The 18469-nt window shown below is 39.6% G+C and overlaps 2 protein-coding genes across 7 annotated transcripts in view; one reads left to right on the forward strand and one right to left on the reverse strand.

The window, feature by feature from the left end:
* The window catches only part of LOC134414273 (trypsin-like), a 62793-nt gene that overhangs the window by 43016 nt on the left and 1308 nt on the right, over positions 1-18469 (reverse strand). The window contains exon 1 of one of the 4 annotated variants that reach the window (XM_063148596.1): positions 17406-17496. The exons of the other annotated variants lie outside the window; for them this stretch is intronic. The gene's annotated coding sequence lies outside the window, so the exon portion shown is untranslated. Of the gene's footprint in view, positions 1-17405; positions 17497-18469 lie in introns of those variants that run through there. 4 annotated transcript variants of the gene reach the window in all.
* Positions 17808-18469, forward strand: part of PRMT8 (protein arginine methyltransferase 8) — a 58197-nt gene continuing 57535 nt past the window's right edge. The window contains exon 1 of one of the 3 annotated variants that reach the window (XM_063148590.1): positions 17808-17905. Coding sequence is in view for 1 of the 3 variants with exons in the window: in XM_063148589.1 (XP_063004659.1) it covers positions 18181-18228 (48 nt within the window). In the remaining 2 variants the exon portion in view is untranslated. Of the gene's footprint in view, positions 18081-18159; positions 18229-18469 lie in introns of those variants that run through there. The other 2 variants (XM_063148592.1, XM_063148589.1) reach the window with 2 other exon arrangements.

The raw sequence follows: 18469 nt of genomic DNA on the forward strand, positions 1-18469 counted from the left end.
TTAGGGACATATTCAAAGAGTAAATGTGGAAAACATATCACAGGGTCATAGAATGGTTTGTGTTAGAAGGGACTTCAAAGACCATCTAATTCCAACCCCACTGCCATGGGTGAATTTTTAGGATCAATGCTTCATTTGCCTAGTTGCACCTGAAAAGAAAATGTATTTTCTAATGACATTGAAAGCAAAACATTATTTGGATTATATAATCTCAACTTTTTTTTCCCTGACAGAATCTTAATATTTAGTTTCTGACTCACTTTTGTGAAATTGTTTTCCTTTAACAATTGAAAGAGTTACATATTTAGGGATGCACACATAGTCAAAAGCAAAATTTCCTTTGGTGAAAAAGACAGCCATTCCCAACATATTTTCCCATGAAAGGTGATTTTTAATTGATTAATTTTTTTTTGCAAAGGAAATAGAATTCTCTGATTCGCATTAGTTAATGCTTGCATGTTTGGAGTCACAAACAGCTCCTAATAACTCTCCAGATAAAAAATTGCTTAGATTTATGTCTGATAATATATCCTGGGAGCAGACTCTTTAAAACAAAGGAATACATGCATTTGTGAAAGGCTGCTGGTTTTGGATATGCACTGAACTTGGCATTACATGAACTGAAAAACTCCAGAAACGAGTCTTTGGGGAGTCTAAGGTCTACGACAGAACAATCTGCTGACTATTGTTTTGCAGTTCAAGAGATTTCTGCCTGTGTCTCTCCCTCTTGTGCTGCTTGTGTCTGTTCTGGGAGTAAGGGAGATGACAGGGAACACGAGCCTCCACATGAACCACTGCAGCCGAAAATCTCGTCACGTAGCACATTCTGCCAGGAAAAGTGTTTTGGTCTAAAATATCATGCCATGTCTCTCTCTTCTGTGGTTGAGTGGAAAGTTTCTAGCAGCAAGGGCAAAAGGCAGCTGGGTAACTCTGTAAGCTCCTTCAGAAAGGGAGCTCCAGAACTTGCTTATGTAGACCCAGGTTATTAACTAAGTTGTAACTAGGTGTCACTTTGCATTTGCAGCAACATGAAAAAGGAAAGTATTCTATTATGGTTGTCCAGCTTCTCCTTCTCTTAAGCGGATGATTTTTATGGCACGTAGGTTAATTTTTGTTGTTTATTTATTTGCAGGATGTTAAGTACTGCAGATTGCACTTCTGCTCTTTAAACAGAACTCACAGTGCTTTTGAAAGCAAAGATGTATATACTTGCATTAGGAGCAAGCAGAGCGCTTGGAAAATTTTCCGAGATTCACTTGAATACGTCAAAGTGGGTGTGTGTCTAATTTGATTTGCTCATTTGCTGTGCTAAGAAATTGCTGTTCCTTTGGGGTCATGTGCTTTCTTTTATGGAACAATCTGATGGAAACTCATACTCTCAAAAAGCATAGTAAGTGGCATGTGGAAAGGCGAGTTTGTGTTCAATCATCATCTGCAGAAGTCATCCCACTGACAGTGATACACAAATCATGTTTGTGTATCACAACCCTCACACAGACCACAGTACCATCATGCTATTGAGAAACAAAAATGCTCTGTCTCAGATATTATTTAGCATATTGTCTTAGTTTAAGAACTAACTCAGCTTTTTTTGGGTAAGCTTGTTTTTTCTTTCAGAACCAAGAATTCAAATTTCATCTTGTAGTCAAATATGCAAATTTATAATAATGCTGAAGTTATATTGGGGGTTATTTGGGTTTAAAATAGCCCAAGTCACTAATGATTCTGACACAGGGCTTGAAGGGTCTTAGGAATTGAAACTCTGATAGTCTTCTTTGTGCTATTTATTTATCTTACATCTGTGCCAAAAGTATCACAGTCTCATTCTTTTCTGTGACATCATCAGAAAGAATATGCTATGAAAAAGCGATTTTCCAATAGCCATTTCTAGAGCAGAACTAGATATTAATTTCTTTAAAATTCATGTTTTCTCACTCATCTGGAGTAAGTGATGATTTCTGACATGAAAAAAGGGAGCAGACTGGAAATCATCCCAACCTAGAGCATTTGCTGTGTTTAAAGTGAAATAGCAGAGAGAGCCTTTCAAGTACACTGCAACACAGACATTCAAACTGTGGGAAGAAAAGCTCTCCTCAGCACCTAACAGAGACTCGAAATATTGGCTGGACTTCCTCTGCTGAAATCATAAAGTCAGGAGTGCAAATTACAAATTTCAAAGACCTGGGAAGATCAACCACTGATAAGTCACCTCATTCCCATGAAGGCATAGACCTTGAGAGAAATTTAATGTGTATCTTCCCAGCTCACTGGATGAGCACTGGTTGCCAAAGCTTTATCATTAGCAGTAGTGTGTAGAACCCTTAAGACTCTAGAATGTTTCTCTGCCATGTCTGTGTTGTCCTTTTGAGGTAGATTCTTCTGCACTGTTCTTATTTAAGAAGCAAATCTCCATTCAAATGGAGATTAAAATACAGAAAGGAAGTTCTGTAGTAGTGTGGGAAGGAAACTTAAGAGACTCTGAAAGCAAAGATGGTCAGGACCACTAAGGGAGTCTCAGAGTGACTTTGTTTTCATTACTGTGATTAAATTCTTCATTATCCTTGATAATGTTTGTATGAAAAGGTTAATGGATTTGGCCAAATTCAAAAATAGATCTGCTTTATGAGGTGCTGCAAGATACTGATAAAAGCAGAAGATTTAAAGGGAATTACAGTTGTTGGAACTATGATAAGGAATATGTTTTAAAAAATGTCAGTTTTCTGGAAAACAAAAGGCAGATGCACGATTGGTAGGAAATATTCAGGAAAAAAACCAGTGTTTAACGTTGTTAAATTTGAGAATATTATAGTGAGGAAGTAGAGAAGAGGAGATTTTTTTAAAGGAATATTCCAGTGAAAAAGGCCTGTGGTATTGAACTTTGATAACACACAGCAGTAGTCCTCTTCCCCTGGTGCTGACAAAATTGTCCTCTGGGCATGTCCTTAAAGATGGATAATCCCATAAAAGATGAAGGAAAAGAAAGAAAAAAAATCTGATGGGTCTGTTTGGAGGTATTAATTTATAGGGAAAAAATATGAAGAAGGATACAAAAATGCCTTGCTTGACTGAGACACCATTAAAAAGGAGAAGGGACAGAAGTATCTACACTTTTTTCCAAGAGTAAGCAAGTTCTAAGTTTATTTTTTGACCTTTTTTTCCTTCAAACATATATTCCCATTGAAGTTTCCTAGGAAAAAAAGCCTTCCCAGAACTAAACCCTTTCATATCAGCAGAACAGAGATCTACTATGTCTGACACCATCAATTAGTCTCCATTCTCTAGCATAGACTTAAATATCACACTTTATAAATAGATAAAAGATTTCTTGGGATTTATAAGCTGTGTATAAGTCAAAAATATAAAAAAGTAAAAAAAGAAGTAATCAAAAAGTAAAATAAGAAAGAAATACTAATTTGTAATTTTTTAGATACTGAGAGATTCCCTCACCTTCCCTAGAGTGCAAAAGGCCTTACTTAACCAGCGGTCAGCGTTTAAATTCTGCATTAAAATGGTTAAGCCTGAAACAGAGTAATCATTCCCACCATCCTCCAGTGGAAAGCTTTTGTAGCCCTACCTCTTATTAGCTGCAATTATAGCATTTCCTCAGGAGTGCTTGCTGTCTTTGAAAAATTCTGTTCCTGTCTGACCTGTAATTTGGATCTTTAGCGCAATGGATCTGGGAATCAGGCCCGTCGTGTTTAACTATGATTGCTGCATTTGTCTCTTTTTTATTTAAAATTGACTGAAAATTGACATTTATTATTCTTTGAAGTTATTAATCTTCAATTTCTGTTCAAGGTCAGGCTACCCACTTTCATTGACCTTTGGAACAGAAACTGTTGCAGGTGCTGGAGTTTTTGCAAGGAACAAGGGCAGCTTGAAGAAAGGGAAGGAGCAGAGGCTGACACCAAGCAGAAAATACCTAGCAGGTCTTAAACTGAAGAAGCAGGACTGAAGGAAGTGAAAATGGGCCTGCATCAAAATTTAGTAATAAAACCATATCCTACTGGCTTGGACTGAATCAAGAAAAATATCATAGTAATACCATTAAATAATGTGATAATGTATATAATAAGATTTGCCATGACACAGCTCTACTTTGCAGTGCATATGGCACGATGAGCAGAGTTAATTTTTCATTGCTTTTGGGAATGTGATGTTCTCTTGTTAAGGTGCAAACTGACTTGTCATCACTTCTGGGAATTCAGTTTTAGTGGTCTGGTATTATTTCTTGGGGTAAATATACACTGACATTACTTAACATACATTAGCAGCAGAGTGTGTCTAGCTAAGAAAATGCAAATCACGAGTTTTTAAGATGCAATATGGAATATAAACTGCAACCTGGCAGAGAAAACTCCTAAATTTAAAGTAGTGAGATTGGCAGATTTTTTATTCTGTCATAGGATCTGATTACTCTTTTCACTTAGAAACCTTTGATACTGAAACCTTCTACAACAAAAAGCCAAATTTTAAAACATTTTGTGTCAAGAAACCAAAGCAGATAAACCACAATTTAAAATAATATTGGAATATCTTGCTTTATTAGCCACATTTTAAAAGCTAGTCTCCACGGTATTCCATAATTATTTGTTAGATGAGCAGAACAGTTTGAAAGAGATGTCTCATTACAGTGTCCATGCTTTTATTTTAATCCACGTTCTTCAATTTACTGTGTGTGGACAATAGGACCAAGGTGATTTATTAAATTGGTCTCATTGTCAGTGGATCTGATACCCAATAGCGTCTCACTTACAAACTTGTTAAATTCATAATAAGGTAATACAGGATAAAGTCCATAACCCTTAAACTGGTGGGGGTTTTTTTAAGCATTGATTCAGAGAACTCAGTCCAGGAAGAAAGCTTAGGCACACAAATTAAATATCACCAGACCCTGATGTTAAAATGTATAAATAGTGGTTATTTTGTAGCCCAGATCTTCCTAATACTCAAAAGTATTTAGAAATTCCTTCATATGCATGCTTCAAAACTTAAGTATTTCCCTTTGTTTTTCTGTTTATTTCTGTTTCATAAATGAAATTTGTTTATACCACTGCCTACCAAATATGATTTTTCATGCCACGCTAAGATCAGTGGACTAGTATTCTTCTGTCAAGAATTTGTGATGCAAAGTAAGGAAATGTTAAGCTCAAAGCAACTAATAATAAATGTTACATAACAAGAAGAATCAGTGAAAAAATGAAGCACTTAGACAGCAGCTAATGATTCAAGAATTACAGAACCAGAGAAGCAGTGAATGGAATGAACCTCAGAGGTCTCCATCCAAATTTCATTACTGGAGTGGGACTGTTGCCAACACTCTATGAGATGAATCTTGAAAGCGCTCAGACATGGAGATTACCCAGGCTCTCTGAGAGACATCTTCCAGCGCTGCCCTGCGCAATGAATGCTTTCATTTCCTCTAAGATAAAAACAGCTTTCCTCATGTTTTTGGGAATTCCCAAGCCATTTGCAGCCCCTGGCCCTTGTTGTATCATCTACCCTAAGTGAGAAGAGTTTTGCTCTGTCATCCTCCTAAACCGCCTTTCATGTAATTATGAACAAGCTCAGCTCCAGGTTCAAGATCAGCTCCCACCTGTGGCACCAGGAAGGGCAGTGGGATCCCTGCTCCCCTCAGAGTGCCTCCTGGCCAGGGAAGCCTGGCATGGTGCTCTGCTGCCCCTTGGGGAGCCTTCCCTGTGAGACCCACTGGTTTGCTGTGGTGCCGCTCTCCCCTCAAGGCTGAGCCTTTTGGGCCAGGACAGGGCTCCAGTCCCACTGTGGTCTCATTCCCCTCCCAGCTGTCCTGCTGCTGGGGTCTGGTGGGCTGGAGAGGTGTCCTGCTCCTGCTGCCATTCAGGATGCCCTGCCTTGAGTTCCATCAGAGAGCCCTGTTGTCCCCCAAGGCTCTCCAGGCTGTAGCAAGGAGTCCTGCCTCCCCCAAGGCTGCTCTGTCTCTGGATCAATTCCTTTTAGGGGAAGCTGCCCAGTGTCCTTGGCCTGGCAGGTGGGCTAGTTCCCTTTGAGACTGCCGTGTCTTCAGGGCATGGTAGAGCGTCCCAGACCCCCCCAGCTCCTATGCCTGACTGGCCAGCAATGTGCTCCATGCTCCTTGAGGCTGTGCTGCCTCCATGCCCAGCATGCAAGCTCAGTGTCCTCTCAGCTGGAATCACTACATGATCTCTTGATCAGGAGGTCATCACATCTCTTGATTACCCCTTCAAAATATTTCATGTTGCAGTTCAATAAGTGATTACAATTATAAATAGAAAAGTAGTTGTAAGTAAAGAAGGTGTTGCTTGTGAAAGTGTAGACCAGCAGTGACATTAGAGATATACTTCGTCAAGTATAAAGGGTTTTCACTACAGCCTCTGGCCTCTCTGGCAGGGAGAGTCAGAAATCCTGCAAAGGCCCTTCTCTGCAAATGACTCGTCTGAAATGGATGTCCTCTCCTGGGGCAGGCCATTAGCCCCACTGGTATGAAACCCTGAGAACAGCAACTGGAGTCAGACCACAGATTGGAGAGGCATATATTTGTCTGTGATACCAAAATTGCTAATACAGACATTTATGAATCACTACCTCCACCATAAACACAAGACTGAAGCTGTGTCCTTAGTAATATTTTTTTTAGTGCTAAAGGCAAAATTTCTGTCCCTTTCTTTTTGGACTTGCCCTCCAATAGCCTCAGTATTGTGCTAATTCAGCTCTTTTTTTCAGCTATACAATGAATTACTTCAGTGAATGAAATGGAATAAAAGTATGCCCTCCAAAAGAACAATGTCACACACCCTAAAAAATTTGGTTCATAATTTTAATCAGTGTCTTGATCTGGATCGACTTGCATCCACACAGACAAGTGGGTTTGCAAACAAAGAAGAAAAAAAGCAACAATTGGCAACAGATCTTGCTGTTGAGAAAATTGCCATCTTGAGCTGCATCTCGAATTCACCAAGTAATTTCATACACTGGTACACATAAATGCTCATTAGGGAACAATTACTTCTATAACTACCAGCTTCAGCAAATTTCTAGTTCTGTGATCTGGGATTAAAACTGTGCTCCTTTAATAACTTCTTGTGTCACTGTCAAATTGATCCTTGTGATGTTGAAATAGGAGTCTCAATGGAAGCAATTTCTTACCTTTCCAGAAAACAGATCTTCCCTAAATAGTCAGTAAAGAGCTGCTCCAGAAAGTCTTTAAATTTTGCAAAAACAAAACAGAAAAGCCCAAACTGTTACTTTCTCCAGAGCACAGAGCATGGGATTTTGCTGCACTTAAGATCAGGACAGACTAAAGCATGTTTTAATTATTAAGCAATAATTATATTCACATGAAGGAGTTTGGGAACTTATTGCCTTTGTGAAAGAGTGGTTATTGATGCATGAAACACTACAACATTACAGAGTCATGGTTATTTCTATTTCCCCTTTCCTTGTTGACAAGAACAGCAGCTGACTGTCCTGATCTAAAGTGCAGCAAAATCCCATGCTCTGTGCTCTGGAGGAGTAGGCTGTTAAGGGTAGCTTCTGGCTGAATGAGCTTGGTGCCAGGTATCCCTGGAGTGGATCCAGAGTTAGGCATTCCAGAAGGTAAAATTCTCCCCCTTCAGATAGAGGTGTATGAGCAAATTCTGTACTTTCAATGCTATTATTGATGGGCTGTTCTGAGGTGTTATACGCTGATCAATGTAGCAGGTTGCCAGGGAAATATGAGTAGTTAAGTTGTTATTTTTCCACTTGCACATGTTTTCGTATTACCTATCTAACTACAATTTAACTAATAAAAGTTATTTCCCTAACAACACCACAGCAGCATATCAAAGGTCAAATTCCAGGCCTCCAACGCCAATCTAATTATTCTAGGCATGTCAGCTCAGTAGGGATTTATCTCTCCATAAGAAAGTTTGCTTTTGAGACAAGTCCCAGTTTCTCATGGGGTTTCAGCACCCCACATTCCCTCCTCTGTCAATTCCTCCCCCTAAAGGTTCCATCGGAGGTGATGTACCTGAGAACGGGTTTGTTTAAAAAAAAATTCATTTTTTGCATAAGATAATATTGACATAGGAAATCAAATCTCTCAAACAGGTTGGTAAACTGGTATCCAAACAGAGAACCTGTAAGTCTCTGTTGCAAGTGTCTTTGTAACAGCAGCTTCAGCTGAGTCTAGTGAGACTCGCTGAATTGCTTCTCTGCTGGAACCTTATAATACAGCTGGCAAACAGTCTTATGTGCAAACCTAGTCTAGATGTCTCAAGTGTTATGTTTGACCATTTCTGTAACTACAGGAGGAGTTCTAAGGACTGGTTACAAGTATCTCTGTACAGTTTGGCCAATCCTGCAGCATCAATTACCTGGGAGCGTCTCTGAGATAATGGCGCCACCATTTAGCTTATAAACACCAGGAGCTGCCTGAGGACACCTCCAGGACCAGCTGAAATTCTCTCTTTGAGAGCTTCTGCAGTGGTTTCTCACTTTGTTGTGAAAGCAACTAGGAGTTTGGTTTCCCCCCTCATGCCATGCCAGTCCATTATCTCAAATGAGTTGTCTCAAACAGCAGGATCAGCCTGCAGAGCTCCTCAGCCACCCAGGGAATTTGTGATTGTGCTGAGTGTGCACATTGGCACAGCCAGGATACACAGCTACACTGTGACTGCAACTGGTCACAAATAAGTATATCTGGATGTTATATATCAGTTAAGGAATTGCTGACATGGCAATGTTTAGAAAACTGATAGATCAGGGTGAGAAGTTCCAGTTTTAAATGAGAAAAACAGATTTTTTTCTAAATTCATCCATCAGCAATTCACTTCTTGGCTACAGTCTGCGCTTCTCTTATACTGATCATAATCATAATCATTTCATATACAGAACTCTAAGTCTTTAATAATTGTATTTTAAATTTCTATGAGTACACATGGACCTGATGGTTCAGAGGTCAGGATGAGTAGGACGGAGAGCACAGTACAAGCCATGTTGGAAAATCCTGATCAGAACAATTATATGTTATAGTTTTCAAAGGCCTCTGCAATAATCCCAAATTATAGACCAAATGCAAAGTTCAATCTTACATCACAATTAAAACTTAAAATCCGTAATTTTTTCCACAAGGGGAATTCTGATTGCTTTACTTTTGGGGCATTCTCAGATGTGAGAGGTTTTGGGTCATTCACTACTATATTTGTACTGAAGATAAAATAGTTCTTAAATATAGCAGAGGCAAAATAATCACTCAGAGAGACAAAATAAATTTTAAAATATCTAATATAAAATATATGAAATACGCTCATCCCTATAGAGTAACCATGATTAGGCTGCTGTATTTGACAATGTTCTGGACTTGACCATATCTTCAATCTTTTTAGTTCTCTTCCTCCTGCAAACCACAGTTTGAGAGCTTTTTGTCCTCTGTTACTGTAAATTTTAAGATTGTACTGGATAATGAAACATTTTGGTTTGCAATGCATGAAATTATTTGTATAATTTTAATTTGAAGTCTATGTGTGTTTGTAATGATGTTCCAAATATCATTGTAATATGATACAATAATATTAAAAATATGATTATAATACCTATTTAGACAAATCCACTTCCTGAAATAACAATCCAGGTGGTCTCTCCCATTCTTGTGTCACATATAAGAAGTGCTTTAAGTACTACTTCGCACTTTGGGAGATTTTATATTATCTCTAAACATATGCAAGACAAAGCATGTACTGCTAGCTGATCATCCACACCCTAAAAATGCAGGATAGTATTATAGATTAACTTAAATATTAATATAACAGATCACAAATCTTGAAGATAAAATAATCTAGTTTTTGGGATAGAGACAATGGGGAAAAGAAAATCTAATGCTTCTAGCCATGTGTGTATTTCTAACAGGCATTAGAAATTTCAATATGCTTTCTCATAAAAAATGTTATTTAAGGTTTATACTCCTATTTGACCATAATTTCCAGGAACCATTATGGGATCCACTGCGGCCTAAGGTTGTTGGTGTTCAGTTTTTTATTTATCTTGGCATCAAAAGACAGAACAGCTCAAATTCATACTGAGCTCATACTCCTACAAATTGAACATGACCTTTCATATGCCATTTTAAAAACATGCCTTACATTTGCTTATAATTTAAATCTCCTGAAGTTTAGATTGCTGTAATTTCCCTTTTCCTCCTCACCAAGCTGGTAATTCTTTATAAGATATACACACATGGATTTACTACCTATAAGTCATAATTTTTATGTATTTCCAGAACATATTAGGTGTAAGGGAGAGAATGTGCCACTTTCTTATATTTTTTCTGTCATTGAGAAATTACATATTTTTTCAAATCTCTTGCAGGCTCCTATACTGCAGTAAAGATTAGCGTATTTTCATTTGGAGTTGCAGTGGTGTAGCCTTCTTGTTAAAGCCATTTATTCTATTATTGTTGTTTCCACACTGAAGAAGGTAGTGTTCCCAATGAAAAGGAATAGATCACACAAATTAACTTAGTCACAAGAAGAGTTCTAATTCTGTGTAATTTCTTTTTTCTAAATCCTCCATTTTTAATTATGTGCTGTTTTGATTGAGCAGCTTGAATTTCATTTCAATTTTTTCCCAGAGTACCATTTCTTAGGTTTATGGACAGAAAGATCCTGTCAGCTACTGAAATAGACCTGAAAACTGGCTCTGGCCCAGCCCTCCTGGAATTTGTTTTATGTTTCATGTAATTCACTTGAGCTCTGTGGCAAAACTGTAAAGCAAGAATCAAGGAAATAATGCTTTGCTGTCATCTATTTTGTGGCAAACTACCAAAGCAGGATCTGAAGGGCAATACCTGGAACAAGGGGATTTGAAGATTGATGGGCTTCTCCAGGCCACATCTGTAACAAAAATAACTGGTGCAAGTTCTCCTTAAGGAAGAGAACTCTTTCTTTTACCTTGCCTTTAAAAGTACTAGCAATGTTCTCAGAAGCAAGTTTCGCCCAAACTGTGAACCCTGCTACACTGATTTATCTAGCTTGATAAATTATGCCCAAAACATCTGTATTTCCAGAGCCTTTTTATTGTACCAAGGAGGTTTCTGAACACTACAAGCAAAATCATTATATACTACTTAAGTATTTTTTTCCTCCTGAAAGAAAGTACAAACATACCACATATAAAGTCCATGTAATTCTCAATATTGGCTCCTTTATTACACCCCTTTCTATTTTATGCAGTTTGAAGAAAGAGAGGAAAGGGAGACCATTAACACCTAGGTCATACAATTATACCTGTATTATGGAGATTTCAGTATAAATAAGTTGATCTTCTCCCTGGCAGCGATCACAGATGAATTAGCAGGATCTCCCCATTCTGCCAAAGTCCACAGCCACAGCAGGTGCCAAGGTCTACTACCAGATCAATAACCCAGGAGGCTGAGCTCTGTTTGCAGCCAGAAAAACCATCATCTTAGGCACCTCAGAGTGCTGACTCCATGCTGTAACCTGGCCAAAGCCCGATTATATTTAATTTATTGGGGAACATCATCAAGCAACATTCTGAAGAGGTATGACCTCACTTTTGCTAAGTTATAGACAGTTCTGGAAAAATAGCTACATTGTTCTCAGCTCATGAAATACACAGCACTGATCACACTTTCATATTTTTCATGTTTTAGTGGGAGGCAGCAGGATTTGGCAATTTTCCTTATTGGAAGAGGAAGGAAAATACCAAACTGGGGAGAAAAAAATTGCCAGCCCACTATCATAGTTACCGTTGGTTGCTTGTCAACAGTGACAGCTGAACACGAACAAAATTGTTCACAACAGGGAAACGTGAGGAACGTAGCAGAATGCCTTGCTGTATAAGACAGTTATGGGAGGGAAAGCAAGAAGACAGACAGCTATTTGCCAGACCTGACAGAGCCATCTAAGTTATTTTCATAGATCTTCCAGTTAAAATGCTTTACAGGAGTGCTCCCAAAGCATTATGTGTATCACTGAAGGAGGCAAAAAAATGCCTCATCCATTTTCTGAAAAACAGAAAGCGACAGAAACCAAGATGACAGAATGCCTGCTGTTGGACAAAGAAATAAAAGAGAGGTGTAATTTCAATTATTGCACCTTCATCTGTAGTGTAGTTTAATTCCTCTAACCTCATGTGACATAGCAATTCAAACGTTTAGGCACAGACTGTACCCTAAGAACCAAAGAAATAACAAAGTTTTATATTTAGAAAGAAAGAAAACCTCTTGTTTGAATGAATATTGACATTTTTCCATATTTGCTCTTCATCTCAGACTTTTTAATCATGCTGTGATGCACTAGGAGAGAAAGGCAGAGCAGACAAAAAAGAAATGGGTCTTTAAGTGTAGAAATTCCGTCTCAGATTCCAGCAAACAGTAAAAGGTAGAAGGCAGAGCTTTTCTCATAAAAGACAGTTTCTTAAAGATATCACACAAGAGAAGTGACAAGATAGGATGGACTCGAGTGATTTGCACTTCTTTTCAGTGAGTTCATGACTCTGAGAGTACTACTTCACTTTCTCTCTGATGAGCTGTGTGCCTGGGTACAATATTCTGCACCCATTGATAGCTTATGGGAGATGGTTCATGAGATTTAGCTCTCTAAACAACATTACACACCTTCTCTCTCCTGTGAGAACTCTAGAATAGAATACAAGCAACAGTCTGTCACTTCTCTCAGCATATTTTTCCTGTGAAAATATTGGCTGCACAAACCAAATCACCATGGTATGAGATTATACATACATAATCTTGTCTTTTCAAGGCTTCAGGAATAATACAGAAGAGAAAGCAAAAAGACAGATGCCCAATTGCCAGATCTGGCAGAACTATCTAAGTGATTTTCATGGCTCTTCCACAACCACACAGAATTACATGATCACTGAAGTTAGAAAAGATATCAGGAAATCATGTAGTCCAGCCCCAACTCAAAGGACTGTCAGCTACAGCTGGGGCCATTTGTAGCCAGGTGTTTAACGCATCCAAGACCCAAGACTAAAAAATATTTTTAAATGCCTTCACAGTAAAAAAAGTATTAGTTTTTAATGTTTCCATGTCCTTCATTTTGATTTATGCTCATTTCCTCTTCTCCTTTTGCTGAGTACCACTGAGAAGTCTGGCTTCATCTTTTTTACCCCCTCCCACACCAGGCACTCTGAGCCTACCTTCACAAGTGAGAGTTATTTAGTAGTTGTCGCAGCTCCTTCAGTGAACTCACTCCAACATACCCACATTTTTCTTACCAGGGGAAAAGTTTTGCATAACAGAGTTTTTAGGCACCTAATACTTTAAGATAACTTTGACATCAAACTTCAGAAGTATTTTGCTGTCCGTTCTGAGTACATGATTTGTAAATGCTCAAAAAGTTAGGTGGGAACAGAACAAGGTCAGTGTATAACAAAGATATCACGATACTGTGTCCATTTATCTGCCATTGCAGTAATCACAATTCTCAAAAACCTGCTTAGCTCCTCCAATCCACAGAGGACTGGAGACACACTTTGGTGACCTTTATAGAAGCTGTCAGAATACAACTTTCTTCCAACTGACCCAGTTACAACTTATTCAGAGTTTGGCACTCTCCATGGAAGAAAAAAAAATGAAGGAACATTTTGGTTACATTTAGATTAAGATTTTAGGTTTGCAACTGCAAAATAGAGCTTCTCTTTTTAAACAAAATGGAGTCTAAAGTCTTAGAAAAGACAATTAAAATATCTTGCAGACATAGTTCTGGGATGTTCCATTATCTGTAAGTATAGCTAAGGGTTCGTTTGTGAGAAGGTGTCTGTAATTTAAGACTGAATGGTCTGAGCCCTGGACACTTATTCTTGGCCTGCAGCAGTGGGTATCTCAGATCAGCTTAGCTTCTGACAGACCCTTCCTCACTCAAACCTAATATCAATGGTTGAAAACTGCAATGATTCCCAGGAGAAGGCTGGAATATGCAGTGTTAATCAAGAAGGATGAGAAGATGATAAACTAGGGAGAGGGAAGTTAATGAGGAAAACCAAGGGCTGGTCCCTTGTCCAGCCCTAAGGGACAAGGAAGGAAGAGCATAAATAAAATGAGATCTTTAAATCTGCAGTGTGAATTTGAATTCACTTCAAATTCTTCAGAATTAACATGGGCAAGTTTCAGGAATAAGAGTAATATTTAAAGTATTGGCAACTTTGAGAGACACAGTAGGGATAAAAATGCATGAAGAGACAGGAAAGATTGCCAAAGGTATCTTTTCAGACAAAGGAAGTCACTGTGACTTACTGAGCAACAAAAAACAATGCAAAATGATGCTACAGAAGGATCCTTCCAATAACAAATCAGATTACAAACAAAATTGATTAGATAACAAAATTTGGTGAGGATATTGGAATAGATTTTTGCTATGATATTTTGTCATCCAAATAGGAAGTGGATTCATGGTCCAAGAATTGGCTAATACTCAATCTGAACTTCCAAAGCCACAACGCGCAGTTGTTGCCCATTTTCAAATGATCTGACTGTACCAAATGGAGTTTGGGTCATCTTAGCTACAATCCTTAGAGCTAGTCATAAAACATTACTGGCCTAAAAGGCAGTTTTTGACACTTTTCCTCAGAGCTTAGCTCCTAAGTGACCATTGTAGCAGTCTTTCACTGAGCCATCTGCAGCGTGTCAGCCACCTTCCTGAACCAGAGGACCCAGCTCTGCACACAGAATCAATGGTGCAGTCTCAGCAGTTCCAAGCAGAGAGAGTCACACTTCCCTCACCCCAGTGGCCACTTCCCATTTGATGGAGATGAATGGTGCAGCCTCTCATGCAGCGAGAGCTCGGGATGAGTCTCACCCATCCTGGCTGCACCCCACAAGCCCAGGCTGCTCTGTAATTCCTCAGCCTGCTCCTATGCACAGGATTACCCCACCTCAAATGCAGATATCTGGGTTTCATCCAAGCTGATGACAAAGCTGGCAATAAGTCTGACTCTTCTGAGGGCCAGCACAGTGTTACTGCCACACTCAGCAAGGAGCACAGCAGCCTCAACCACAGCTGCTATTATTGGAATTCTGAAGCAATAAATGCTTCCCTTTCCACTTTCCCTTCAGCACCACTCTACTCAATTCCTAATACTTGGTGACCTTCACATGTACTTCCACATGTTATATTTAAACTCAGAAGATGCTTCTGACACCTCCTGGCTTTGCTGCAGATGCACTTCTATTGCCATGACATTTTCTTCATGACAGTTTTCTTTCCCTCAAGATCTAACAGAACAGGGGTTCAGAAATATGTTCCCATGATAGTTCCAATAACCAGTAATCACCCTTGGGTAATGGGTGATGACAGCAGGATTTGTATTCATATGATGGGAGTATAATTTGTCCCCTAAACAGTGTGAAAGCTCACATTCCTCAAGTTCAGTGTTGCAAGTTCAGGAACTTGCACTGAGCCTCATATTCAAACTGAAGGACTTGGCCAAGCGTCTGTGTGCTCACAGACATCTATGTATGTAAACAAAGTGCTCTGAGTGTCTTAAAAATTATTACAAGGAAAAACTTCTACCTGATTAAAAAAAAAGGTTCCAGTAGGACCAGTCACCTTCCCTTTGGAATAAAGCAGATCAGAGAAATCTGTGTGTATGTTTTCAAAGCAGTTTCCTCAATCACATATAGAACACAAATGGAGTGAAGACACCAACCATCTGGCAGATTTCCAAAGGAGCTCAGGACCAAAACATTCATGCTTATGCTGGAAACTAAGAGGCTGGAAGGCTTTCCCAGTATCTCTAAAACATCAGCACCACGTTCAAGGATGAGCAGTCAGGTATCATCTGTGTTGACAAAGAGGTGGAGGAGGACAAGAATAGGTGCCAGGGTAAGTCATGCAGTATCTGAAGCTTAGGGGAGAAGGATATATTAAATCTCTGCCTGCCAACTTTGCTAGTTGCCGAGTGCTTTTGAAAATCTGATGCCTCATTTAGCTGACTAAAGAGTGATTGAGCTGCACCAGAAATACAAACCCAGCTGTCAGAGAAAATTGGAAAATATGTTCTGGAGTAGTTTTTCAAAATCAAATTCTTTTTCTCTATATAGAACACTGGTTTATTTTAAAATGTTTAATTAGGCTAAGTTTAGTTGTGTGTATCACCTGAAAATAGAAAAGACACACTAAAACTATGCAGGTTAGTCCAAATGCATGCATTCTGAAACTTCATGGGCTCACTAACCACCAGATATTCACACCATAGCAGAGAAAAACATTGTGACAAAGATTGCAGAGGCATTATATTTTTATCTGCAGATTATTTTTTCCCCTTACCCTTTCACCTAGAAACTGAAGTACTTGGTGAGGAAGAGGCCCATAGCCCAAGATTATGAGAGTAGCTTTGGAATACTTGGCAATGACTATAGATGTTTTCATATTTGAAGGGTTTTAAGACTTTCAAAAGCTCTATGAATGTCACAAAAAAAAAGGGGGGAGATTAACTGCTTCTACCTCTGTCATTACTTAAGTCTCATGCCTAGAAGGTGTGAAATTAAATTTTACTATACAAACACAGGAGGTGTGGATGATTACTGAAAAAATTAGCAGTGATGTGGAGCTAATGAAAGAACTTGAAGTGTCAAAATAAATGTGAGATGAAAGGAATAGGGGCAAATCAGAAGCTTTTGAAAGACTGAGTGATCAAATGGCTCTGCAAAGTGTCGCACAGAGGTCCAGTTTCAGTCTGTATGGAACATGCGTCTGAAACATATTCTCATATTCTGAAACCACTTCATATGGTTCCATTGTGCCCTACATGGCATATTCTCATTGCCACTTGACATTTCAGCATACCACACACCTTCTGCTTCCCTAGGTTTCTTACTTATTGCTGTGCGACTTATTACAAATTCCTGAAATCTAGTGTATACCTACTGATCTGTTTCTGAGCAAGAATTTGTGAGGGTCGTTCAAGTGAAAAGGAGGAATTCCCCTCATTAATTTTCTTGGCCCCACCTCCTCATCCCCATGGGGCAGGAGAATGATTTTGCCCTCTACTCTCTAATTCATATACTCTATTTCCATTCCCCCACCCCCAGGAATATTTCCACCTCCTGTGTGCCCAGGGACCCCCTGGTTTTTGGCAGTACTTCATGGTATGTCAGTATTTCAGAGGTCAGCTGAGGATAAACTCTAATTGAAAAATACTAAAATAGGCTGCAAGGGACAAAAATTCAAAACCCCAAATCCATCAAAATCGGCTACTGATGAAGCATCTGAGCTGGCTACGTCCTTAAAATATGCATCAAAAGTAATCTTTCAAACCTCTTCTTCGGGTCTCCATTGGCACCCCCAGAGGAAATAATTTCAAACTGTTCAGAGAGCAGCAATCCTGTTCTGGTCCTTGAAATCCTTCGAGCAACACACACCCACACACCAGCATTATTTTCTCACCTCCTCCGTATAAAAACAAAACAGAAACGTGAGAACAGTGGGCTGGAGATGGAGCTGCGGAAAGTGAAGTTGGAAGGATTAATTATGTAATACGCCCCCTCTCCCGCCCTTACCCACAGCAACGCGAGTGAGGTAAACCCAATCCTCCCAGCTGACAACTCAGAACTAGAAAGTGCCCGGAGGAGTGAAAGCAAAATAAACGTGTGGGGAAGGTGGCGATGCACTCCTACAGAGGAAGATGTCATTAGGAAAAGGCTAAAAACAAGTTCAAATCACCTTTAGCCTCTTCCCTTCCCTCCCCAGCGAGACCTCTCCCTCCGCCTCTTCCCCTCTCCTCCCCCCAGCTCCTCCTCCCCCCTTTTCAGCAGGAGCTGCCGCCGGATCGGGACTATATTCCTACAGTTCACGGCTCTCTGGCGGAGCGTGGATCCTCCCGAAAAACTTCAAGTAAAACAGGAGCTGGGAGAGCACACACACGAGGAGATATATTAAGAAAGCAGGTTTGCTACTTAACTCGGAGGAAAGAAGCTGGAGCAGACTTCTTCGGTTGCTCTCTAAGAGCCTTGCCGAGAGTCCTTGCAAAGAGAAGTGTTGCTGATTCAAAAGAAGAGGAGGGATGGGGAAGAGAAAAAAAATTGTGCATGTCTGTGTGAGAGGGAGACAACGTGTGTGCGCGTACGTGTGAATGCGTGCTTGTGTGTGAGAGGGTGTAGGCGACGGGTGGGGGGAGCTTGAAATTTTATTTTTTTTTTTTTTTCCTACGAAAGACACGTGAATGCAATTCCCAGTGAGGGGCACCAAGCTCTGCCCAAGAGCAGAAGGGGTAGGGAGAGGGAAAGGGAGAAGAGAAGGAAGGGAAGGGAAAAGGAGAGGGAAGGGGAGAGGGGGGGAGGAGGGAGGGAGAAGGAGGAGGAGAAGGGATTTCTATTTCAGAAGACATTCATAGAAAGAGGGTGGCAAATTTTGTGACCGTCTTTAAAGGAAGTGTCCTGGGACGTAGAGAGAAAGAAAGAAGCCCAAAGAGGAAAATAAAGGGCTATGATTTCCTTGTCCTGTTGCTTTGT

This window comes from Melospiza melodia, chromosome 2, assembly GCF_035770615.1.
Source record: "Melospiza melodia melodia isolate bMelMel2 chromosome 2, bMelMel2.pri, whole genome shotgun sequence".
Lineage (NCBI taxonomy): Eukaryota > Metazoa > Chordata > Aves > Passeriformes > Passerellidae > Melospiza > Melospiza melodia.